This window comes from Bufo bufo, chromosome 9, assembly GCF_905171765.1.
Source record: "Bufo bufo chromosome 9, aBufBuf1.1, whole genome shotgun sequence".
NCBI classification, from domain to species: Eukaryota; Metazoa; Chordata; class Amphibia; order Anura; family Bufonidae; genus Bufo; species Bufo bufo.
The window spans coordinates 109,952,391-109,979,695 of record NC_053397.1 but is presented as its reverse complement, the minus strand read 5'-3'; the positions used below and the strand labels follow the sequence as shown (position 1 = coordinate 109,979,695).

The 27,305-nt window shown below is 42.1% G+C and overlaps 1 protein-coding gene across 5 annotated transcripts in view; it reads right to left on the bottom strand.

Moving 5' to 3' along the window:
* The window catches only part of PLA2G4A (phospholipase A2 group IVA), a 331,217-nt gene that overhangs the window by 179,886 nt on the left and 124,026 nt on the right, over window positions 1-27,305 (bottom strand). For all 5 annotated transcript variants that reach the window (XM_040407269.1, XM_040407267.1, XM_040407268.1 and 2 more), the window contains 4 exons: window positions 27,007-27,044; window positions 15,559-15,703; window positions 13,145-13,281; window positions 9,557-9,779 (listed from right to left, as the gene is read on the bottom strand). In XM_040407269.1, coding sequence (XP_040263203.1) covers window positions 9,557-9,779; window positions 13,145-13,281; window positions 15,559-15,703; window positions 27,007-27,044 — 543 coding nt within the window. The remainder of the gene's footprint in view (window positions 1-9,556; window positions 9,780-13,144; window positions 13,282-15,558; window positions 15,704-27,006; window positions 27,045-27,305) is intronic.

Here is a 27,305-nt window from a genome sequence, read left to right as displayed (position 1 = left end):
GCATGCTGCTTGTTACTTCCGCATCGCGTCGTAATTACTTCCGGCTTCCGGTCACGTGAGCGCGGCCAGGAACTGACGTCAGAGGAGGCAGGAGCCGAAGCCGAGCCCAGAGCTCCGATGGGGAGAAGCGGCAACAGCGTCCCCGATTCATGCGGCCGGCCAGAGAGAGAATCGGGGACTTAACCAGGGGACCGCTTCCCAGAGTGGTGCTGGTTCGGGGGCCTGCCGGAGTCTGAAGAGGAGAGGTAGGAACCCCCCGACCAGACTCGCCCCCGTTCCCTACCTAACTTACTAGGAGAGAGCTGCCTAACTCCTCCTATCCCTGTTGGGACAGGAAGAACACTGGAGCAAGGGGGTGGGGAGGGGCCCTTTAAACTGTCTCTCTCTTCCTGTCCCAACAGAAACCAGTAAGGACATCCTCCATGGGTGCTGTCATGGAGGACGTCCTGGAAAAGTGTAATAGCAAGCGATCAAAAAGTCATATGCACCCCAAAATAGTGCCAACCAAACAGTCATCTCATCCCACAAAAATGAGACCCTACTTCAGATAATCGCCCAAAAACTGAAAAAACTATGGCTCTTAGGCTATGGAGACACAAACTTTTTTTGTTTTAAAAATGAAATCATTGTGTAAAACTTACATAAATAAAAAGAAATTATTAGGTATTGCCGCGTCCGTGACAACCTGCTCTATAAAATTACCATATGATCTAACCTTTCAGATGAATGTTGTAAATAACAAAAAAAAAAAAACGGTGCCAAAAAAGCTATTTCTTGTTACCTTGCTGCACAAAAAGTGTAATATAGAGCAACCAAAAATCATATGTACACTAAACTAGTACCAACAAAACTGCCACCCTATCCCGTAGTTTCTAAAATGGGGTCACTTTTTTGGAGTTTCTACTCTAGGGGTGCATCAGGGGGGCTTCAAATGGGACATGGTGTCAAAAAAACCAGTCCAGCAAAATCTGCCTTCCAAAAACCGTATGGCATTCCTTTCCTTCTGCGCCCTGCCGTGTGCCCGTACAGCAGTTTACGACCACATATGGGGTGTTTCTATAAACTACAGAATCAGGGCCATAAATAATGAGTTTTGTTTGGCTGTTAACCCTTGCTTTGTAACTGGAAAAAAAATATTAAAATGGAAAATCTGCCAAAAAAGTGAAATTTTGAAATTGTATCTCTATTTTCCATTAAATCTTGTGCAACACCTAAAGGGTTAACAAAGTTTGTAAAATCAGTTTTGAATACCTTGAGGGGTGTAGTTTCTTAGATGGGGTCACTTTTATGGAGTTTCTACTCTAGGGGTGCATCAGGGGGGCTTCAAATGGGACATGGTGTAAATAAACCAGTCCAGCAAAATCTGCCTTCCAAAAACCAAACGGCGCACCTTTCACTCTACGCCCGGCTGTGTGGCCGTACAGTAGTTTACGGCCACATATGGGGTGTTTCTGTAAACGGCAGAGTCAGGGCAATAAAGATACAGTCTTGTTTGGCTGTTAACCCTTGCTTTGTTAGTGGAAAAAATGGGTTCAAATGGAATATTAGGCAAAAAAAAGAAATTCTCAAATTTCATCCCCATTTGCCAATAACTCTTGTGCAACACCTAAAGGGTTAACGAAGTTTGTAAAATCAGTTTTGAATACCTTGAGGGGTGTAGTTTATAGAATTGGGTCATTTTTGGGTGGTTTCTATTATGTAAGCCTCGCAAAGTGACTTCAGAGCTGTAGTGGTCCCTAAAAATTGGGTTTTTGTAAATTTCAGAAAAATTTCAAGATTTGCTTCTAAACTTTTAAGCCTTGTAACATCCCCAAAAAATAAAATATCATTCCCAAAATAATTCAAACATGAAGTAGACATATGGGGAATGTAAAGTCATCACAATTTTTTGGGGTATTACTATGTATTACAGAAGTAGAGAAACTGAAACTTTAAAATTTGCAAATTTTTCCAAATTTTTGGTAAATTAGGTATTTTTTATGCAAAAAAATTAAAAAAAATTTGACTTCATTTTACCAGTGTCTTGAAGTACAATATGTGACGAAAAAAAAATCTCAGAATGGCCTGGATAAGTCAAAGCGTTTTAAAGTTATCACCACTTAAAGTGACACTGGTCAGATTTGCAAAAAATGGCCAAGTCCTTAAGGTGAAATAGGGCTGAGTCCTTAAGGGGTTAAAGACTAGGCCATTTTTTTTGCAAATCTGACCAGTGTCACTTTAAGTGCTGATAACTTTAAAACACTTTGACTTATCCAGGCCATTCTGAGATTTTTTTTTCGTCACATATTGTACTTCATGACACTGGTAAAATTAAGTAAAAAATTTTTATTTTTTTTGTAAAAAAATACCAAATTCACCAAAAATTTGTAAAAAAATTGCAGATTTCCATGTTTCAATTTCTCTACTTCTATAATACATAGTAATACCTCCAAAAATAGTTATTACTTTACATTTTCCGTATGTCTACTTCATGTTTGAATAATGTTGGGAATGATATTTTTGGGAATGTTACAAGGCTTAGAAGTTTAGAAGCAAATCTTGAAATTTTTCAGAAATTTTCAAAAACTCAATTTTTAGTGACCAGTTCAGGTCTGAAGTCACTTTGTGAGGCTTACATAATAGAAACCACCCAAAAATGACCCCATTCTATAAACTACACCCCTCAAGGTATTCAAAACTGATTTTACAAACTTTGTTAACCCTTTAGGTGTTCCACAAGAATTAATGGAAAATAGAGATACAATTTCAAAATTTCACTTTTTTGGCAGATTTTCAATTTTAATAATTTTTTTCCAGTTACAAAGCAAGGGTTAACAGCCAAACCAAACTCAATATTTATGGCCCTGATTCTGTAGTTTACAGAAACACCCCATGTGTTGTCGTAAACCTCTATACGGGCACACAGCAGGGCGCAGAAGGAAAGGAATGCCATACGGTTTTTGGAAGGCAGGTTTTGCTGGACTGGTTTTTTTGACACCATATCCCATTTGAAGCCCCCCTCATGCACCCCTAGAGTAGAAACTCTATAAAAGTAACCGGATCTAAGAAACTACACCCCTCAAGGTATTCAAAACTTATTTTACAAATGTTGTTAACCCTTTAGGTGTTCCACAAGAATTTATGGAAAATAGAGATACAATTTCAAAATTTCACTTTTTTGGCAGGATTTTCCATTTTAATAATTTTTTTCTGGTTACAAAGCAAGGGTTAACAGCCAAACCAAACTCAATATTTATGGCCATGATTCTGTAGTTTACAGAAACACTCCATATGTGGTCGTAAACCGCTGTACGGGCACACGGCAGGGCGCAGAAGGAAAGGAATGCCATACGGTTTTTGGAAGGCAGGTTTTGCTGGACTGTTTTTTTTGACACCATGTCCCATTTGAAGCCCCCCTGATGCAACCCTAGAGTAGAAACTCCAAATTAAAATTCATGTTTTAGTGTTTCCATAGTCTGAGAGCCATAATTTTTTCAGTTTTTGGGAGATTACCTTGGGTAGGGTATGATTTTTGCAGGATGAGATGATGGTTTTATTGGCACTATTTTGGGGTGCGTCTGACTTTTTGATCACTTGCTATTACACTTTTTGTGATGTAAGGTGACAAAAAATGGTTTATTTAGCATAGTTTTTATTTTACATTTTTTACGGTGTTCATCTGAGGGGTTAGGTCATGTGATATTTTTATAGAGCCGGTCGATACGGACACGGCGATACCTAATATGTATACTTTTTTTTATTTATGTAAGTTTTACACAATAATATCATTTTTAAAACAAAAAAAAAATCGTGTTTTAGTGTCTCCATATTCTGAGAGCCATAGTTTTTTTTATTTTTTGGGCGATTGTCTCAGGTAGGGGCTCATTTTTTGCGGGATGAGGTGACGGTTAGATTGGTACTTTTTTGGTGGGCAATTGCCTTTTTGATCGCTTGCTGTTGTACTTTTTGTGATGTAAGGTGACAAAAAATGGTTTATTTAGCACAGTTTTTATTTTTTATGGTGTTCATCTGAGGGGTTAGGCCATGTGATATGCTCATAGGGACGGTCGATACGGACGCGGCGATACCTAATATGTATACTTTTTTTTTTTCCTATTTTTTACAATTTTTTTAACTTTATTTGGGGAAAATGAAGTTTTTGTTTATTTTTACTTGAAACTTTTAATTTTTTGGGGGGAAAACTTTATTTTTTCAACTTTTTTTTTCACTTTCTTTTTTGTCCCACTTTTGGGGTATATTCCTTTACAATGCATTCGAATACTTTAGCCGATGTGCCTGCTCAATGATTTGGTGATCGGAAAAACACATGACGTAGCAGTACGTCATGTGTCCTTAAGGACTCGGGAAACATGCCGTACCGGTACGTCATGTGTCCCTAAGGGGTTAAACTATCCACCACTTATACAGAAGACAGGGACAGAAGGTGGCACTCCCTTTTCCTTTATGGGTTGAGGTCACTTGGTTAAAATTATGAGTTTTGTTATACCCACTTCAAGCCATCCCCCTATTGATTAAACATGCAGATGTGGTTAACCCTTAACGCTGCTTTTACCAAATTCATCTGGTCAGGCAAACGGTCACACATTTCCTTGCAAAAACTGATGCTATGGAAACCAGATGAAGGAGAAAAGTTCCCTAACATATGAGGATATAATTAGGGATGAGCGAATCAACTTCAGATGAAACATCCGTATCTTTTTGTGTGTGCACTCTTGTTTCCCCCATAAATAGTCACACCGGACATGCTGCTGTAAACCTCTTTACTTTCTACCATTGCTTATGGGACTGCTGTGGATCGGTGTTCCTATCGCGGCTGGTGCATTCCAGATTGGTCAGGAGGTCCATTTGTGCTGCTCTGCAACTGTCTTCTATCACTGTTATGGTGGCGTCTGTGGATGGCAGATAAATATCATCTTATGCTTTTTGACATCCACAGACCCCCCCATAACAGTGTCAGCCACTGTGAATGACCCTCAATACAGGGGGTGGGGTCTGGCATCTACACTAGTTTTTAAATGGCAGCGGGGCCCAGTGCAGTCATTGTATTCCATTGCACCGGGCCCCGCTCACTGTACTAATGGTATCTACTGTAATGACAGGCATGCAATGGTTAACTATAGATATGTTCGATCCAGCGCTGAGCAGCCTGTACTTACGATCATAGCAGGCTGGAGGCTGGAGGCAGGGCGGGCGGGCACTGGCAGCATAACTTCCTACGTCACGTGCCTGCGCCGCCTGCTTCATTCATAAAGTGGGCGGAACAGGCATGTGACGTAGGAAGTTATGCTGCCAGTGCCCGCCCAGCCTCCTGCCTCCAGCCTGCTATGATCGTAAGTACAGGCTGCTCAGCGCTGGATCGAACATATCTATAGTTAACCATTGCATGCCTGCAGTTACAGTAGATACCATTAGTACAGTGAGCGGGGCCCGGTGCAATAGAATACAGTGACTGCACCGGGCCCCATTGCCATTACAAAACGAAAGGCCGGCCCCCAGCCCCTCCTCGCTGATACACATGCCGGTCGCGCTGTGCAGCTTGCAGTCGGCGGTGTATCAGTGTAAAAATGGCAGCCTTCGCCCTATAAGACGCACTGCCATTTTCCTCCCACTTTTGGGGGGAAAGAAGTGCGGTTGTAGGGCGAAAAATACGGTAAGTGAACTTGGAAGGAAAGTGCCCAATTCATTAGCTTCATCCGTATGTGAATGAGAGAACTGCATTTGTACTGTTGAAGCAAGATATTACAGTTGCCTTCTTTCACCATTTACTTTTTTATTTTATTCATATTTCCCTTTTACTTTTACTGAAGGCACTGACTTATTTGATTTCCCTTTTTCTGCACAATACCACAATGCTTGTTTATACACACACACATACTAAAGGGAAGATTAAAGACTGGTACTTAAAGGGGTATTCCCATCTTGGACATTGGAGGAATATCGCCAATGTCTTATAGGTGCGGGTCTCACTGCTAGGACCTGCACCTGTACATAGAATGGAGCCCGCAAAGTGCCCTCCATTAATTTCTATGGGATTGGGGAAAGTAGACAGCACTGATTTGGCTATTTCCGTAAGCCCCATAGAAGTGAACAGAGTGGTGGCTACGTTTGAGTCATGTGCCTCACATTCATTTCAATAGGACTTCCAAAAATACCTGAGCTGTATTTTCAGCAGTCCCATAGAAATGAATAGAGGGCAGCCGCGCATGTGCAGAGCTCCCTCCGGCACTTTGTGAGCTTCGTTCTAAGTATAGGTGCAGGTCCCTGAGGTGGGACCCGCACCTACAGTATAAAAGATTGGTGGCATATTCTAGGAATATGCCACCAATGTCCAAGGTGGGAATACCCCTTTTATATGAAAGTCATAAATTGAAATGCATCAAATTTACGAAGAGGCCCACACCAGACAGAAAATGAAATACCGTATTTTTCGCCCTTTTTTAGAGGAGAACAATAGACGAGAAAAAATATTTTCTCATTACACTTCAGGTCAGACCACCAATAAGACCCCCAAAGTTAGTCAGACCTCAGCTGACAGCCCCAATCAGACGCCCAATGTTAATAAGAGCCCAATAAGACCTCAGATCATACCCCCAATCAGACGTCAGCTCAGACCCCAATGTAAATGACCCCCAATCAGACCTCAGATATCAGCCTCCATGCCTCTCAAAAGCCACTATCCCTCTCATTAGCCCCCATATCAGTCCTTATGCCTCTTGGATTCGTAGAACTACAGGTAACAGCACTCTGCTAGTCAATTGCACAAAGATATAAGCAAACACTGAAAGAATAAATGCTTGGGGGTCATACTTACTGCAAATGCAGCTAGAAGCTTTTTGCGAATATAATTGATCAAAAATATTTCGGGCCCATCTACCGGTCGTCAAGGGGCTCCCCCTGGTGGTGAGATTGAACCGTGCACCACCAGCCCATTTACCATGTGCTTTTAATTAGATAGCTTGTACAGCTGTATTCTACCCAGCCCATACTGCAGGCTCACAACCTGGGAGAGGCATGTGTAGGATGCAGCTTGGTACTACTTTGCCCAGATTGTAGGCTGTAAGCCCAGGAGAGGCATGTCAGAGTAGGACCCATCTGATTAGAAGCGACCTTGACGACTGGTAGATGGGCCCGAAATATTTTTGATCAATTATATTCGCAAAAAGCTTCTAGCTGCATTTGCAGTAAGTATGACCCCCAAGCATTTATTCTTTCAGTGTTTGCTTATATCTTTGTGCAATTGACTAGCAGAGTGCTGTTACCTGTAGTTCTACGAATCCAAGTGTGTTTTAGCCAAGGTAGCGTGCACCTGCGTTCTTATATTCACTTATTGTGGAGGTGCTGGTTCGTTTATTTTTTCCCCATTGTCACTGCCACTAGGGGAGTGGCTCCCCCTGGTGGTGAGATTGAACCGTGCACCACCAGCCCATTTACCATGTGCTTTTAATTAGATAGCTTGTACAGCTGTATTCTACCCAGCCCATACTGCAGGCTCACAACCTGGGAGAGGCATGTGTAGGATGCAGCTTGGTACTACTTTGCCCAGATTGTAGGCTGTAAGCCCAGGAGAGGCATGTCAGAGTAGGACCCATCTGATTAGAAGCGACCTTGACGACCGGTAGATGGGCCCGAAATATTTTTGATCAATTATATTCGCAAAAAGCTTCTAGCTGCATTTGCAGTAAGTATGACCCCCAAGCATTTATTCTTTCAGTGTTTGCTTATATCTTTGTGCAATTGACTAGCAGAGTGCTGTTACCTGTAGTTCTACGAATCCAAGTGTGTTTTAGCCAAGGTAGCGTGCACCTGCGTTCTTATATTCACTTATTGTGGAGGTGCTGGTTCGTTTATTTTTTCCTCCTTATGCCTCTTATCAGCCCCCATTATCAGCCTTATGCCTCTCATTAGCCCCCATATCAGTCCTTATGCCTCTTATGAGCCTTATGTCTCTCATCAGCCCCCATTATCATCCCTTATCCCTCTCATTAGCCCCTATATCAGTCCTTATGCATCTTATTAGCCCCCATTATCAGCCTTATGCCTCTCATCACCACCATTGCAGACCCACCATATCAGATCAGCCCCGAAGCAGCCTCATGTTTTATAAAATAAAAAACACTTACCTCTCCTGCTCCTCACCACACACGATCATCTTCCTCCTGCTGTCAGCTGTGCTGTCACAGAGCGCCCTCACGCTGTGCGCAGTCACTGCACAGCCAACAGCCGAGGACCAGGAAGCGGTGAGTACAGAGCCTTCACTGCTTCCTGGTCCTCCGGTACTAATGAGCGCTTCCATAATGGAAGCTCTCATTAGTATTCGGGCGGAAAAATGCGTCTTATGGGGTGAAAAATATGGTATGTGTCTGCTATGAGTAGTTATAGATTTGTGCGACACTATATTTAGTTAGAAACTTGCTGGATCCACTGCCTACTGGTTAACCCTTGCTGGATCCACTGCCTACTGGCACTAAAAGATACTTTCAATTCAGAATGTCTGGAATATTAAGGGTCCAATTTGCTGAATTTCTAGTCCATGTCAGATCATGGCCTCCATGGAATTTTCCAGATATCTAGTTGAATATTAAATATATTCTGCCAGCTTGTTACCATTCAGTCTCATGGCTCACATACTAATTAATTTCTAATAGTCCGTTTTCCTGAGTTCAGTGAAGACTGAGGGGACAGCAGATCTTGTTGGAGGATATTATACAGCAGTACTGAACAGTTTTGCTGTGAATCCAGCACTGGAGGGAGACAGAAAACGTACTATTGCCAGCAGCATCCCTTTGTGTCTGTGCCTCTCTCTCTCTCTTTCCCCTCTTCACAGATTTATATGGGCTGCAGCTGTAACCTTATTCCTAAATAAAGCTGAAAATCCATCTTGCCACTAACTTTATAGACAGAGTTTACTACTAAATTACGAGTGAATGATCAGGGCTGGAGGCAGAGGTACAGAAGTGGCTGAAAAGGGTCTGTTCTGTGTAAGCTGTTCAGCGTCTTAAACAGAGATACTGTCAAAAATGCTAGATTTTTACTTGTGCTGTTAAATGCAAAGTTTAATGAAACAACACCGTCACCATTTAATAAATCAGGTGTATTTGGAGCAGCCTTTTAACTTTGCTTTTGATGAAAAGAATTTCAAATTTCCCACTTGAATGCACCCTTTTCCTCATCTGTTTTTGGAGTGAGAAGACAAATGTGGCAAATTAGGAACAATTTAAAATGTGACTTTTTAACTTGCTCAATTTCCTTCAATATCCTGTGTAGACTGAATAATAAATGTGAGCCACTGAATGAGGAGGTGGTTTTATAAACCTATGATAATTGTTTTCAGATTTCAAAGTTTAGAATTATTACTAGACTGTCTCAACAGTACATCATGTAGCTGGACATTTTTCGATAAATTCCTGCAAGATATATGCATTCCTGCCAGCCCCATTACAGGCCTCTTTATCATTGGTGATCCCTCTGTTAACAATAATTTTGTGGTATTAAATGCTAAATTCCAGGAAAACCTCAACCGCATCAAATTGGAAATGTAGAAAATAAGATATCTTACATCTTTGATAAGTGTCTCTCCAATGAGCATGGAAAAAATATCAGTGAAGGTAACAGGCTGTCCGGAGCTCTTCTTCTTCCATAAGGCTTCAACATAACGTTTGATTTTCTGGGGTGTTAATAAAAGAAGGGGACTGTAACTGACATTGTGCATGAGCTCCTTATTGATTTCTTTTGGACCTTTTGTTGGGAATTCAGGGTTAGAGTAAAGTGTAGACATATACCTGCAAAACAGGGCGATGCAAAAAGAGTCTATAAATATAACACAACATTATCCAGCACTTACAGTACAATCTCTTGTCTGGATTTCTTCTGTATGTGTATAGAAAAAAAACAAGCATAGGGCAGGAGTGCTTACATACAACTTATACTATGCTTTATTACGTACTTTAGTGCAGTAAAGAGGGCATATATATAGAAGTTATCTGAACCCATCAATTACAGCTGCATTGGGCAACTACTGTATCTAATGTGTATGGATGAAAAGTGTGAAACATTGATTTTAAGTTTTAGTCTTAGTTTTATGCTAGGGTTTGGATTACTTGGCCCAAACCTGACACTGAAATGCTGCCCAATTCTGACGACAGTTCCTGCTCTCATTTCTGTGAAGCGCAGCCTTATCATGGAGACCTTGTGTGGAATCCAAACTACTGTCTACATAGATATTTACATTCTCCCTGGTGTGAATAATCACATACACTTGTGTGAACATTCATGTAAGTGCACTGACTCTTTCAGAACATGCTGCCAGGTTGTTTAAAGGGGTTGGCCCAGCTGGGACACTGATGGTTTATTGCTACAATTAGCCATCAGTCAGATAGTTGTGAGTCTCAATTCTGGGACCCTCTCCTAACTCCAGAACAGGACGCCTGAAGTAAACAGCGAGCAGCCGCCATTCACCGACATGGGAGTTCCAAAAATAGGCAATTGCTGGCGAATGGAGAGGTGGCGGGGCTTGCACATTAACTGCTATGGGACTTTTGAAAATAGCCAAGTGAGCTTGCGTAACAATATTAAGTCCCGTAGCAGAGGCCCTGTTCTGGAGTTAGGTCCCAGAGGTGACATTCATGGGATATCCTAGCGATATGCCATAAATGTCCCGATGGATGGACCTCTTTAAGAAAATACTTTTATTCCACATAAAATAACATTTCTGAACCATGCTGTTCCTCTGTTATTCCTCCTAGAAATACATGAATTAATGGACAACTGGGTGTCATGTCCCGCTTGTAAAATGGGCATGTCCCATGGACATCCGTCTGTGTAGGGATAAATCCTATTGAAAGGAGGAATTGTAATTCCCAGTAGTACATTTCTTTATACATTTCAGAAGGCATAAGAGAGGATAAGCACAATGCAGTGTTCTAAAAAAGGATGCATCACTATTCTTATTTCATGGAGAATGCCAGTATTTACTAAAATGACATGTCAGAAGAGTTAAAGGGATCCTTCTCACAAGTCTAGGGCTGTGTTCACATCCCTATAAAGGCTTTTTGTCTATAGAACAGCATGAGGCATTACTCCACCAAAACAACACAATCAATGGCACAGCCCCACAGACTCCATGGAGGTCAGGTGACTCTGAACTATCATCCAACACATTCAGCACAGTATTATGGCCACCTTTATAAAGGGAAGCCATAGGGCAGATATGAACAGAGAACAGCACGTGTATCAGCTGCATGATTAGAAATCACTGTTATGCTGCAGCTGCACATCAGACTGGTTCACTACTTAAAGGCTATGTACACCTTTGGGGGTAATTTTTTGCATTGTACTTATTTTGAGCTAAAAATGATTTTTTTCAATTTATTAAAAATAAGGCGTCCTTTTTTTATACATAGCTGAGATGGTGTAGTAGCAGCCTGTGAATTTTCCGTCTTTTCCATCAGTTGGGGAGCTGACGGGCTCCTTATCTCTGCTCTCTTACCTTATAAACACTCATTATAGTTCAGTTCTTATCTTACTGATAAGAATGTGGTTTAAAGACATGTTTATTAGTAGTTCAGAGATGAGGTTTATTAGATGACCGCCACAAAGTGAAAGTACCAGTCACACAGTTAGAAAAACAGTTAAAGCCTTTGTGACAGAATGGCTCAATATTTTTAATAAAGGCCAAATTAAAATATTATTTTTAGCCAAAAATGAATAAAATGCAATCATAAACAAATATTGCCTACAAAGGTGTACATAGCCTTTAACAGAGGAAATTATTGGCCATGCCATAATGATGTCACTTATTTCTTAAGGTACAGCATTTTTGGACCATAAGAATGCCTTTTTTTTTTTTTTTTTTTTCAATCTTGCTGAAAAGTACCTGAGTCTTATAGTCCTCATTCAGAGTGATGCAGCAGTGCCAGACTCCATGACTGCTTCCTTAATGAACTGGCAGAACGCTCATACAGCGCTTTGCTGGATCAATGAGAGAGATATGTATCTGCAAACTTATCTCTCTTCTTGTCCAACACCAATCTGTGTGATCAGTGCAGGCAGGAGAGGAGGCTGAATGATCATTCACCGTAAGACACATAGCCCTTCCCATAGTGTAACTAAAGGAGGAGTCAGACCAGTAAAAAAGGACTACACAAGACTGTATTGTACTGTACGCTGTAACTTGGGATGATGTCCGTGTTGTGTCCGTTTTTTGCTGACCCATTGACTTCAGTGGGTCTGTGGTCTGCATTTTGCGGCCAAGAATAGGACATGTGCTATATTTTTGTGGATTGGACACATGAATGCGAATACGGATGACATCAAAGTGCGTTTATTTTTATTTTTTTGCAGACCAATAGAGATGAATGCATTGGAATCCACAAAAAATGTGGATCAGAGACCTTCTTGTGATGTTGATACTCCTATCATCTGACCAAATGCGCCATTGCTGATCGTTTCAATTGTCAAAAGATGACATGCTATGATTAACAGGAGCTGACTGTAAACTATTAACCCCCTCTACCCATGACTATTAAAGTTAGTAACATTGACGCCGCCCCCCCCCCCCCCCCCCCTTGCATTAAACTACCAGGGAAGTTTTAATAAGTAGAAAATATTTTCTTTTCTACTTTTATGTTGTCTTACAGTCCACAAAATACAGGTAATTCAAGAACTCAAATGTAGTCAAATTAAAAAAGAAATATTATTTTGCTATGAGACAAGAGCCACCAGAATTGTCTTTCCGGCATTTATATACTTCAGCGTTAACAAGAACAGTACAATTTAGTAATTTCTCAAGAAGCACACAGTTATTGAAATTAGCTAATAGTGTGTTTCATACAAATACAACAATAAGAATGGATGATAAAAAAAGAAAAAAAATTGCTGCTTTGCAAATTGGTTGTTAGTTGGAGCAGAGCAAGAAGAAATAACACTTGACACCATCAGTTTAGTAAGCTTGAATACACCCTGTTAACCAACAAGTAGTTTTCAAAATCAACAGAATTTTTCATTTTCAATTCAATTTGTCAAGAAGTCAAAGCTAGCAAAACCAATAGTATACATCCACATATTACTCTGAATTCATAATGAACTGACCTGAGCATCAAGTATTTGTATCATTTGTACTTATTAATGATAAAAATTAGACTATTACCATGTAGATCCAGATAAACCAGCAATATACGTGACACAGTCCAGAACCCCTGACTCAAACAAAGCCTTCATCACCCCAGAAAATCCAACCATGGCACGGAATCCGCCTCCAGAGCCAAGAACTGCAATTACTGGTACCTAGAGAAGAGTAAAACGTGACAAACGAGTGAACAACAACTCACACAAAGGGATTTTTTTTTATCTGTACATGAAATTTGGTTTATTAACGTTAGTCTCCTGTAGACACTGCAGAGAAATGTGAAATGATTGTCCAAGTTATTTTTTTATTCTTTGTATGTTTCTAACTAAGGCTGAGTTCTCCTGTTCCGTTATAGGAGCAGGAGAAGGGAAAGGACGGATTCGGCACATAACTGAGCCGAACGGAACCTACGGACCCCATAGATTATAAATGGGGTCCGTTAGGTTTCCGCTCAGAGAAAATTTAGACAAAAGTTGTGTGCGCAGGACTCTTGTCTCCGCTTCAAAAATCTTCCTTTGAGCGGAAACCTAACGGACCCCATTATAGTCTATGGGGTCCGTATACTCCGTTCGGCTCAGTTATGTGCCGAATCCATCCTTTCCCTTCTCCTGCTCCTATAATAGAGCAGGAGAACGGAAAGGCTGAACGCTGATGTGAACTCGCTTCATCTAGAGTGGCCTGTTCTCCTAGTTAGCTGAAGGTCCCATGACCTGTGATGTCAGCTTCTCTCCCTGCTCTGACGATGTTTTATGCACAAGCCTGAGGGAGCAGGTCTGCCTCTGTGCACAGAACCTCACTATGAAGGCTGTGCTGGTTGGAGCAACAAGCCACGCCCCCTGCACTATGTGCTGATTTCTGCCTGTGTCTCCCCTCCCACTGGATTCTTCAGTACAGTTTAACTCCTTCTACCATAAGCAGCAAAGACTCAGGGCTGAACGCTCAGCCTCAATTACTGAGCAGCTGCAGGGTTTCCTCTTCTCCAGGCATTGAAGAGACAAATGCTTTGCACAGGATCTTCCCTCCATCCTCACCCTGCAAACACAGAGCTGACAAACACCGGAGGAGTTCTCTCCTCTGTACTCTTCTGCTGTCTGCAGAGCATTGTACAAGAACAGGTTGGGGGAAGATCCTGTGTGTATCAGCAATGTAATTGTACTGTACGCCTAGGACTTGTAGTCCAACACATACAACATGAGTATCCCAACAGTCAGACTGAAGGCAGGGCAGCAATTTTATTCACTTCCTTTGCAGAACAGGGTGAGGGAAAAGGCAGTCTTTGTGGATACACACAAATATTCATGAGGAAAACAGAGATTGTTGTTACACTCCCCCACAGCTCTGCAAATACATGCATAGGGGCCAAAACAGAACCAGGTAAATGATTAAATATATATTTTTTCGCCTAAAACATGCTTTGCTTATGTACTGTATATATTGCTGACCATCAGATTTACAGTGCTTTTTTTTTTTTTTACATAACTCAGACAGCCCTTTTAACCACTTGCCAACATGCCGACTTTCCGCAACTTGATGTACTAGTACAACATGATGATCAGGTGGGCACTAGAGTTTTGCGTGCCAGATCAATGCAAGGGCCCTGCTGTATCCGCCGACTGATCGCTGTAAATGCTGATGCTGGCAGATCAAACCGCTAAATGCTGTGATCAATACTGACTGCAGCATATACGAGGGTCGAAGAGGGAGGGGCTCTCTCTACTTCTCCATCAACCCCCCATGCTTCAGTGATGGGGGGCAAAATGCTTCCCTGGGACCCCAAGGCCACGCAAAGGCCTCAGGGTCTGCCTTGTATGGAAGCCTGTGAGACTCAGCCCCCAGGCGGGTTCTCAATGGAACACTGTCAGTGTAGTATACTGACACTCATTGTAGTACAATACAGCATGTATTTCACTACATTGAAACAGGAATCAGATCCTGAAATGTATCTGTACTGAGACAAGAAAAAAAAAGTGTTTTATAAAAAAATAAAAAAAATAATAGTTTACATTAAAAAAGTGCCCCTTTACCTTCATTAAATGATTTTTAATAAATAAAAATTAAAAAAATGTAATAAAAATAGACATAGTACGTACGTAATGAGCGGCTTTATAAAAATATCACATGACCTATTCCCTCAGGTGAACACCGTAAAAAAAAAAAATTACTGTGCCATTTTTTTGGTCACCTTGCCCCCAAAAAAGTGTGATTTTGAACAATCAAAAAAATCATATGTACCAAAAATTGGTACCAATAAAAACGACAATTCTTCCTGCAAAAACAAGCCCTTACACAAAATGATCGGCAGAAAAAAAAAAATCTATGGCTGTTTCAAAAATGCTTTTACTGTGTAAAACAAATTATATATATATATATATATATGCAGTGTATCTATCTATATTTTAAACACAGCTCTATAGCCCACTAACTTTTAAACTTACGTCTCTTGAAGTGGAATACAAATCTTTGCTCTCCTCAGGTCCCAATAGCTTTTTTATTCCGTTGATAACCACATGTTTCCGTTTCTGACGGAAAAGTTTTTCTTGATCACACAGAGCCATGCTGAACCTCAGATCAGAGGAAGAACTGCATAAAAAAACTGAACTTTTTAATTTTGTTATTTAAAACATCTCAAAATGAAACATAGCAAATGTGTGCAGATAAATACAGTATGCTAAACTTTATCGCTCTCATTAAGAAAAACAGAACGAGACCTACTGCAAGTTCGTTATGTAAAATCATAGTTTTTCTTTTGGTTAGCCATTAAAATGTATCATATCTGCAAGACTGCAATTAAAAGGGATTTATTTTGCTTGATTAGGTATATAGCACCGATATATTCCACAGCACTTTTATGGACATTGTCATCGCTCGCTGTCCCCAGTGGAGCTCACAATTCAAATTTCTTAATAGTATGTCTTGTATGAGAAAACAGAAGTTCCTGGAGAGAACCCACACAAACCCGGGGAGAACATACTGTACAAGCTTCATACAGATGTTGTCCTTAGCTGGATTCAAACCTAGAACCCCAGCGCTGCAAGACACCAGAGCTAACCACTGAGCCACCGTGCTGCAATAACACATTTTATTCACTGGCTTACACATAGTATGAGACGTTTTTCAGATGAATTTACTTCTGTACACACTTTTGTTACGCAAGATAACCTTTTTTGGATAAATTGCTCAGTTCCTAGTATCTTGCATGATATTAAAACTTTTATTTTCTATTCTGGTATTACTTCTTACTGCCCTGGAAGTTTTCAGTTCTGGCAATGAATTTAATGGAAACAATAGGTTCTACCATATAAAAAAAAGACAAAGGAAAAGGATTAGAAAAACACAGTTTCTTTCTTTCTGAAACATTGTTACCATATGTCTATTTATGGACAGTAACTCGTACAGTAGCTTAGCTCTATTGAAGTTAAAGGGGTTTTCCGAGATATTTATATTCCAGAGGATCGGTCATCAGTATCTGATCGGTGGGGGTCCGACACCCAGGACCCCCGTCTATCAACTGTCTCGGCCTCCTCTATGCTTTTCCTAGGCCGAGTGACGTCACGTTCATGTGTGTTGCGGCCTATGAGCAGCTCAGCCCCTTTCACTTGAGCGCAATACCAAGCACAGCCGCTATACTGTGTATGGTACAGTGCTGAGCTTGGTAAGCTGCTGCCTTCTCAAAACAGCTGATCGGCGGGGGTTCCGGGTGTCGGACTGCCACTAATATGATACTGATGACCTATCCAATTGAAAAATCCTGGAAAACTCTTAACCCCTTAGTGACCACCGATACGTGTTTTTACGGTGGTCACTAAGGGGCCTTAGACTTTTTTATGGCGGCCCAGTCTAAGCTCTGCACAGATCCCCAGTGCAGCACGGACCCGGCTCTCACAAGAGAGCCGCTGCCCTGCTCTAACAGCCCTGACCGGGAGGAGTGCTGATCTGGGCTGTTTAACACTTTAATGGCTCTCGCCACAAGTAAAGTGCTGACAAAGAGAGCGGACTCCCTCTGTCTCCCATCGGCCCACCCGCGATCGCATTTGCCAAAAATAGGTTGGTCACTAAGGGATTAATTTGGCTGTCAGTTTTTGACTGAAAACAGCCATGTTTTTCTAATCCTATACAACTTATTTAATAGAACGCATAAGAAAATTTTAACTGCTCAAAAGAAAAATGAATAATAAATGGAATATGTCTATATGATACAAATAGTGTCGAGTGAATCGAAGCATCAGAAGTGGAATTCAATCCGCAGTTTAGGAAAAATTGGATTCGCCAAGGATCCGAATTTCTTCTCACTTCATGGTAACAAATCGTTTTTTTCCCCAAAATGGTGGCTGCACGTGTTACAAAGTGAAAGTAAGAAGCCCGGGAACATGATATCACCCATAATGTCGTGCAGCCAGCCAATCAGCAGATAGTCCTGTGATGTCACAGCCTTATAAAAACCTCATCCCACGAGATCTCCGCCATTTCACTGTGAGCTTAGCTTAGGGAAAGATGTGACAAGCGCTTATGCGCTAGGGACAGTGTTTCAGAAAGCTATCTTTAACTGCCTCCGGACCGCCTAACGCAGGATTGCGTTCCGGAGGCGGTCGATTCATTCCTCCTGGACGCGCCGGCGCGTCATCTCGCGAGAGGCGAGATTTCCTGTGAACGCGCGCACACAGGAGCGCGCGTTCACAGGAACCAAAGGTAAACGAGTGGATCTGCAGCCTGCCAGCGGCGATCGTTCGCTGGCAGGCTGTAGATGCGATTTTTTTTAACCCCTTAAAAGGTATATTAGACGCTGTTTTGATAACAGCGTCTAATATACCTGCTACCTGGTCCTCTCGTGGTCCCTTTTGCTTGGATTGACGACCAGAGGACACAGGCAGCTCTGTAAGTAGCACCAATCACCACTACACTACACCCCCCCCTGTCACTTATTAACCCCTGATCATCCCATATAGACTCCCTGATCACCCCCCTGTTATTGATCACCCCCCTGTAAGGCTCCATTCAGACGTCTGTATGTGTTTTGCGGATCCATGGATCCGCGGATCCGCAAAACACATACGGACGTCTGAATGGAGTCTTAAAGGGGGGTGATCAATGACAGGGGGGTGATCACCCCATATTAGACTCCTTGATCACCCCCCTATCATTGATCAACCCCCTGTAAGGCTCCATTCAGACGTCAGTATGTGTTTTGCGGATCCGCGGACCCACGGATCCGCAAAACACATACGGACGTCTGAATGGAGCCTTACAGGGGGGTGATCACCCCATATAGACTCCCTGATCACCCCCCTGTCATTGATCACCCCCCTGTAAGGCTCCATTCAGACGTCCGTATGTGTTTTGCGGATCCGCAAAACACGGACACCGCGGATCCGCAAAACACGGACACCGGCAATGTGCTTTCCGCATTTTGCGGATCCGCACATTGCCAGAACTATATAGAAAATGCCTTTTCTTGTCCGCAATTACGGACAAGAATAGGACATGTTCTATAGGCTCTACAAAAAACGCAGTGTTCGCCCGATCAGGCCTGATCTTGTGCGCACACTTGCGTTCAGTCCGCCCCACCGCAGTGACAGAATTTTTTTTTTTCTGATCACTGCAAAAACACCGTAAAATCGCTGCGGCGCTATAAAAAGATCACTTTTGAGGGGCATGGCGAGTTCATAGAAGATTTTATTTTTTTTGGTCACAAGTTAGCGGAAATTTTTTATTTATTTTTTCTCATATTCCACTAACTTGTGACAAAAAATAAAATCTCACGTGAACTCACCATACTCCTCACGGAATCCAAATGCGTAAAATTTTTTAGACATTTATATTCCAGACTTCTTCTCACGCTTTAGGGCCCCTAAAATGCCAGGGCAGTGTAAATACCCCACAAGTGACCCCATTTCGGAAAGAAGACACCCCAAGGTATTTCGTGAGGGGCATGGCGAGTTCATGTAAAATTTTATTTTTTGTCACAAGTTAGTGGAATATGAGACTTTGTAAGAGAAAAAAAATATATATCATTTTCCGCTAACTTGTGCCAAAAAAATAAATATTCTAGGAATTCGCCATGCCCCTCACGGAATACCTTGGGGTGTCTTCTTTCCAAAATGGGGTCACTTCTGGAGTATTTATACTGCCCTGGCACTTTAGGGGACCTAAAGCGTGAGAAGTTTGGAATCCAAATGCGTAAAAAATGCCCTGTGAAATCGTAAAGATTCTCATTGGAATTTAGGCCCCTTTGCGCACCTAGGCTGCAAAACCTAGGCTGCAAAACACATGTGGTATCGCCATACTCAGGAGAAGTAGGGCAATGTGTTTTGGGGTGTATTTTTACATATACCTGGGTGAGAGGAATATCTCTGTAAATTGACAACTTTGTATAAAGAAATGGGAAAAGTTGACTTTTACAGAGATATTTCTCTCACCCAGCATGGGTATATGTAAAAATACACCCCAAAACACATTGCCCTACTTCTCCTGAGTACGGCGATACCACATGTGTGACACTTTTTTGCAGCCTAGGTGGGCAAAGGGGCCCACATTTTAAAGAGCACCTTTAGGATTTCACAGGACATTTTTTACACATTTGAATTTCAAACTACTTCTCAAGCATTAGGGCCCCTAAAATGCCAGGGCAGTATAACTACCCCACAAGTGACCCCATTTTGGAAAGAAGACACCCCAAGGTATTTCGTGATGGGCATAGTGAGTTCATGGAAGTTTTTATTTTTTGTCACAAGTTAGTGGAATATGAGACTTTGTAAGAAAAAAAAAAAAATCATCATTTTCCACTAAACTTGTGACAAAAAATAAAAGGTTCTATGAACTCACTATGCCCATCAGCGAATACCTTAGGGTGTCTACTTTCCGAAATGGGGTCATTTGTGGGGTTTTTCTACTGTCTGGGCATTGTAGAACCTCAGGAAACATGACAGGTGCTCAGAAAGTCAGAGCTGCTTCAAAATGCGGAAATTTTGTACCATAGTTTGTAAACGCTATAACTTTTACCCAAACCAATAAATATACGCTTATTGCATTTTTTTTTTATCAAAGACATGTAGAACAATAAATTTAGAGAAAAATTTATACAGAAATGTATTAAAAAAATACAACTGAAAGTGAAAAATTTAATTTTTTTGCAAAACTGGTAAATTTCGATTAATAACAAAAAAAGTAAAAATGTCAGCAGCAATGAAATACCACCAAATGAAAGCTCTATTAGTGAGAAGAAAAGGAGGTAAAATTAATTTGGGTGGTAAGTTGCATGACCGCGCAATAAACCGTGAAAATAGTGTAGTGCAGAATTGTAAAAGGTGGTCTGGTCATTAAGGGTGTTTAAGCTAGGGGGGCTGAGGGGGTTAAAATAATATTGGATAGGTAGAGTGCAGGGACAGTGTAGGGAGCTCATAGGGAGAGTTTTTAGACACTATAGAGCAGGAGTGCATAACCTTTTTTGGTCTGAGGGCCGCATTGTCACATTGCTCTATTTCAAGGGGCTGCGAATAAAAAAAAATATTAATCAGCGTTTGTTTGCATCGGCCTATTACACAGGCCAATGCAAAGTAAATGGGGAGGAATCCCTACCACAGTCATTCCTCTATCATTCAGTTCTATTGATTATCGGCAGCATGATTATTGTACATCTTTCATCCTGATAACATATACAAATCAGCCAACAAAACGATGGATTCTTGTTTATTGGCTAATTAGCGGCACGATTATAGAGGCCAGATATCAGGAAAGAGTGTTGCTATGAACACGTGTTCCCAGTAAGTGGCCCAAATATCATGCAGTGTAATAGAGGCTTAAAGGGATTTAAGTTAAGGTAAAAATGATTTTTTAACAAGTGCCCGCAGCATGTTCCCTGAAACAGAAGATTTGTACTTACTTGCTCCCTGGTGCTCCGTTCCTCCGTGCTGCCCCCACCTTTCTGTCTCTGCGCTGTTTACATCCGGCTGGCTCTGGGCATAGTCACATGTTGTGCTCCACCCAATGAACAGAAGATGGAGACAGTGGAGGACTGGAGTGGCAGTGAGCAGGCTATTATGAATCTTCTATTTCAGGGGCCGTGCTGCGGGAACTTGTTAAAAAATCATTTTTACTGGAAAAGTGCCGACATTTTCTTCCATCCTGCCTCCTATTCATAAATTAGGGCTTTCCTTCAGTTCAGAGGATGGCACTCACTGGTTATCACTAGAGATGTCCCGAACTATTCGCCGGCGAATAGTTCCCGGCGAACATAGCTTGTTCGCGTTCGCCGCGGCGGGCGAACATATGCGATGTTCGGTCCGCCCCTATACGTCATCATTGAGCAAACTTTGACCCTGTACCTCACAGTCAGCAGACACATTCCAGCCAATCAGCATACCCTCCCTCCCAGACCCTCCCACCTCCTATCAAATAGCAAGGACAGCATCCATTTTAGGGACAGCATCCATCTTAGATTCATTCTGAAGCTGCAGTGTCACAAATTTGACTAAGTTGTAATCGCAATGCGATTAATACGGGTTATATTTATCGCATTGCGAATTCAACTTAGAGCTGGGTTCCTAATGGTTACAATGGCGTTGCTATGGCTGGTGTCATCCGGTGCGGTAGAAAATGGTGTCACCCCTGCCCCCCCCCCCCCCGAAGCCATAATAAAGAGAGAAAAAAAGGGAGTCACTAAGTCAGCTCCAATCAGATATCTGCATAGACCCAGAGTCTTGGTCTATGTGCAGATATCTGATTGGAGCTGACTTCTTATTTTCTCTTTTGCACATAAACGTTTATACTATATTCCTTAGTAAAAATGACCAGTCCACACCATGTGGGTCTATATTTATGAGGGCCCCCCTGAGCAAAGATTAGTAAATGTGGCCGGGTGGCCCCAGCCCACAGTTCAACCCAACCCCTTATGTTTCCTGGCCTGGGGCCGTCTCTATAATAATCCACAGTAATTTATGAATGGGGTTAGGTTATTAACTTATTATTATTGGGGTATTAAAATAATTTGGTCTATAAAGTCAGAGCCGCTCTACCTACCTCCTCCTCCTGGCACCAGAGACTCCTGCAGGGCAGCTGTCGCGGCGCCCCACCACTCACCATGCTGCAGTGAGTCACACCCCCGTCCCCCTTTACCACGTGACGGCGTGACCAATACAACCATTATGAACTCAGACCTAAGTTGTAATCGCAATGCGATTAATACAGGTTATATTAATCGCATTGCGAATTCAACTTAGATCTGAGTTCCTAATGGTTGTATTGCTAGAATATAACGAAGATTGAGAATATAGTGCTATATTAGTTATATTCGTCAATTCTAGCAATACAACCATTATAAACTCAGATCTAAGTTGTAATTGCAATGCGATTAATACAGGTTATATTAAATCGCATTGTGAATTCAACTTAGAGCTGGGTTCCTAATGGTTGTATTGCTAGGATATAACGAAGATTGAGAATATAGTGCTATATTCGTTATATTCGTCAATTCTAGCAATACAACCATTAGGATCTCAGATCTAAGTTGTAATCGCAATACGATTAATGCAGGTTATATTAATCGCATTGCGAATTCAACTTACCACACTCTGTGTCAACTACGTAATTTTCCATGGGAGTTTTGCCATGGATCCCCCTCCGGCATGCCACAGTCCAGGTGTTAGTCCCCTTGAAACAACTTTTCCATCACTATTGTGGCCAGAAAGAGTCCCTGCGGGTTTTAAAATTCGCCTGTCTATTGAAGTCTATGGCGGTTCGCCCGTTCGCGAACATTTGCAGAAATTCGCGTTCGCCGTCCACGAACGGAAAATTTTATGTTCGCGATATCTCTAGTTATCACCACCGCCTGCCAATCCAATTTCAGGTGCCATACAATAATCAATAAGCACTTTACCTTACTAGCGGGGAGACCGCTTATTGGTTATAGGCCTTAAAGATCAGACACTTTTTTGTGATTTAGCGCACATGGTTCACACAGTTGTAACTTTTTTATTTGCTGGACTACCAAAATAATTTCTGCAACATTTTTTATGTGACACATAGGATTTGCAATATATTTAGTAGTTTTATTTGGGGGAAACTGTACAAAACATTTTTAAAAAGTCTTTTTTTTTTGAACTGCAACTCATTATTTAAATATGCAAACTGATGCCAAAATAAATAATTACTAGTATAACTAGTTCCCTATTTTGAGTTGGTTGTTTTTATTCTAAATTAAGTATAGTTTCATATGAATGGGAGCAGTAATGGTACGGTTTTGGTTAGTGTTTTTCTTTTATGTATTTTTTTTTTCTATAATTTTTTTTTTTTTACTTAATTTTTTATATATTCCTGCTACATAATATGTCCCCCCAAGTATCACTCAAAGTTCATAAAAAGACCTTTGGGAGACAATGTCGCTTTTTGTTTTTTGCACTATTTCCACTGTAGTTGGTGCATCCCAAGAAGCCCAGTTGTGTATCTGAAAAAAACACTGATAAACCGCTTCTGCCTTCTCCTCGGCTCCTCCGCTGTCACTGACAGCTGGGAACATGACCTGCTCCTCCTACACTGCTGTAATCCCGCATTGTGCGATGCTCTGAGCAGAAACACAGCTGATAGCAGGATCAGCTGTGCTTCTGCCCAGAAGGACAGGGGTCGCAAACCTTGGTTCTGGGGGCCACATGTGGCCCGTGGGTTGTACACCCCTGCTAAAGAGAAAGCATAGGGACAGTGCAGGTTGAGTGTTATCGCCATGTGCATCTTGTTCAACTGCTGCCACACCTCCTGTCAATCTGTTACTTTGTACATATAATTATTGTGCTTCAGTATTAAAGAGAGGTCTAATATCTGAGTGCATCTTGTTCAACTACCACAATCTTAGCTAATCCGTTACGTTACTGATACAGTTACTGCACACTATGGCCAACAGACAGTTGCCTGGGCTCTCGAAAGAAACGGCAGTGGCAAAATGTTGCTGTAGCTGGCACAAGTAGCAGCAGAAGAAGGGGTGGTGATAGCAGCAGCCGCAGCAACAGGCCAGAGCTGGCACTGTCATCCAGCGGTTGTGTTTTGACCAACAATCCAGCTGTATTGTACTTCAACATCATCTCAAAGTGACAACAGATACACACAGCCAGGAATCCATGGGTTCCTCTGACACCACACTTAGTTGGCAAGGCCCAGGAACTGCCTCTCTGCCCTCACCTGTCCTGAACCTACCTCTTCCTTTTGCTGCTCCGTCTGCTAGCCAAGTAATGTATGCCACCAGCTCTACTCTGTTTTTCAACGAGGGTGAGCTTTATGTGGACAGTCAACAGTTACACGCCAGCACAGACTTGTAGGAGAGTCCACTGAAGGCTCCTCCAGGCATGTAGCTATCGATGATGACAGTCGGATGGGAGCCCATGTTGCGAGAGGTCAGGAACAAGCGCAAGAGACGAGTGAGGGTGACACAAGTGATGACCAAGCAGATGTAGATGATGATGTAGCCGATCGCACATGGGAGCCAGGAGAAGAGAGGGTATCGTCATCATCAGGGGGCAAAGTTGTCAGCATGCTCATAAGACAGCAGGGTGGAAGCAGTGGAAGATCTGCAGCCAAACATGGAAGGAGTACACCGTATGGTGGTCGGGAGGCAACCTGTGAGGAACACACTAGCAGTGCATGGGTTCATAAAAGAAGAAGCAGAAGGCAGGCAACACAGGGAAAATGCCATACTCTTCAGTGTGGAAATTTTTCACCAAGTCGCTGGGGGACATTAGTATGGCAGTATGCAGGATATGTGGGCAGAAGGTGAGGCTCGGCCAGGGTGCTAATGTTGCCACTTTGCCAGTCGGCAGAACAACAGGATGAATGATGTCATTCCACTCCTTCACGTCCTGGAGGGGATGCTGACAAATCTGATCTGTGCAGGGACAGAAGACGTGGCACCTCCATTTCATGGCCACCTGAGCCTTGAAAGGGATGAATTGGAAATGGAGGAGGAGTAGGACATAAACGCCCAGGAATTTTATACACAACTAGATGGTTTATCTGCCCAAGTGACAGGAGAGGAGTAGGAGAAGCATAAGGAGTTGGAGGGCGACGATGAAGATGATGCAGATGACCGAAACAGACCGTGGCAATACGCACTGGAGATGAAGGCAGGGAGGCCCTCCAAGTCCTTTGCGCAAATGGCCAGATGTATGTGGTCATGTTTGTGCACTGACAGCCACATTGTCATGATTTGGCAGAGGGTTTACCACTGGCTATCCACATTGTCAGACCCTCACTCCCAGTCAAAAATGGGGGCATTTTTTAGATGCAAAAATGGACTACTATAGAGACATGCTGTGTAGTCAGTTGGTCGCTCCCTACGAACGTCATCGCCCGTCCTCAGAAAGGTCTGACCGAATGGACCCTTTTGCGCTCACTCTTCACTGCCATGACTGGTGTGTCTGTGTGTGTGTGGGGGGGGGGGGGGGGAGGGTGACATGCAGAAGAATCTCAACCAGCAGGTGGTGACATATTGGACTGCACCCTGTCATGCCATGATCCAAGATTCCCTGGACTATTGGGCATGCAAATTTGAAGTGTGACCGCAACAGGCTGAGTTTGCCATGGGCATACTTTTCTGCTCAGAGTGCCATCAGAGTGGGCATTCAGTGTGGCGGGGGGCATAGTTACCCTTAAGAGATCTTTCCTTTCCTCCCAAAATGTTGAGAGACTAAAGTTCATAAAGATGAATCAGGCGTTGATCAATTTGGATTTCCAAACGCTGATGTAACAGAATAAATAATTCTGCCACTAATCATCATACTGTAGTGTGCTGCCACACCAGAATATTCTGCAGAATGAGTCGCTACTTCTGGCAACGTACTGCTGTCACCATTCTGATATTGCCACCTGACTGATGCGACTAATGCCATTCCTACATTTGGGCTTCTTGGCCTACTGATATGTACATGTAAAATGTTTTAAATGCATGCCACTGGGCCTTGCTATTACACTGCTGTTTTTGGGTTCTGCTACTACTGTGATCTGCCACAATCTAGTATGCCACTGCTGCCACCCTCCCAACTCTGTCATGGGGCCATTATTGTCACTGCTGATGCTGCCACCCTCCCAACTCTGTCAGGGGGCCACTATTGTCACTGTTACTGCCACTGCTGTTGCCACTGTCCCCAACCTGTCAAAGGCCCACTACTGCCACTGGTATTGCCACTGCTGCCACCCTCCCCACTCTGTCATGAAGCCACTATTGTCAATGTTGCTGCCACAACTTGAATTTTGGGGCACTGTACAGTTAAGTCCATAGCGACAAATTAGACCTGACGTTAACATTGCCCTATATTACAGATGCATAGTAAATCTACAGCCAACTTTATTGGTGCTGCCTCCATTTCTTTATTTTGTTCCACTAAGGAGCCATTTGGACACAGCACCTGCAGGGGTGCGCACAGGCTTTACTGAAGAGTGCTGTATGTTTTTATTTTTAACAGAAGGGAAAATCTACAGTATGAATCTTGGTGCACCGCACAGTGATGTAGACAGAGCTAAATTACATCTGTAATACTGAAAGCACAGCACCTACAGAACGGATAAACTATAAATGTGGGTGCACTAGAACATACTGTACACAGCGATACACTATCTCTGCACTGTCCCGGCAGTTTAAGTTCCAAGCCTTCACAATGAGATTGGGCCACCAAGTGGGATGAATATGATTAGGCAGAGTGGCCTGGGTATACCTGATTTATCGCAATTCATGAGGAATTTATTCAACAAACTGAATTTCTTGTCGAAATTCGGCGAATTGGCCAAATCTAATTTTTCAAAACTTTGCTCATCTCCAGATACAAACATCAAATTAATGGTATACTTTACAAATATAATAAAATAATAAGAAAATGAAAAAGCTCTAAAGTGACTAAAATTATTATACATACCATTCCTCTAATGAGACTCCTAGAAAAACCTTTGTAACCTAATAGAGGATAGAATTGTTTAAACTTTTTACAAATATCACATCATTAATATTAGAATGTTACTATTTACATATGATGACGCAAAAACTAAATAAACCTTATGGGCTCAGCCTTGTAAGGAAGGCATTAATATGGTATAAAATATATATTCAATAGTGATGCTTTACTCTCAGACTTCATTTTAGTGGTCTGATACGGTATTTAGTAGCTATTTTCCTCCAAGCTGATTTATATACAGAAAAGGAGGATCTCGGAAGATG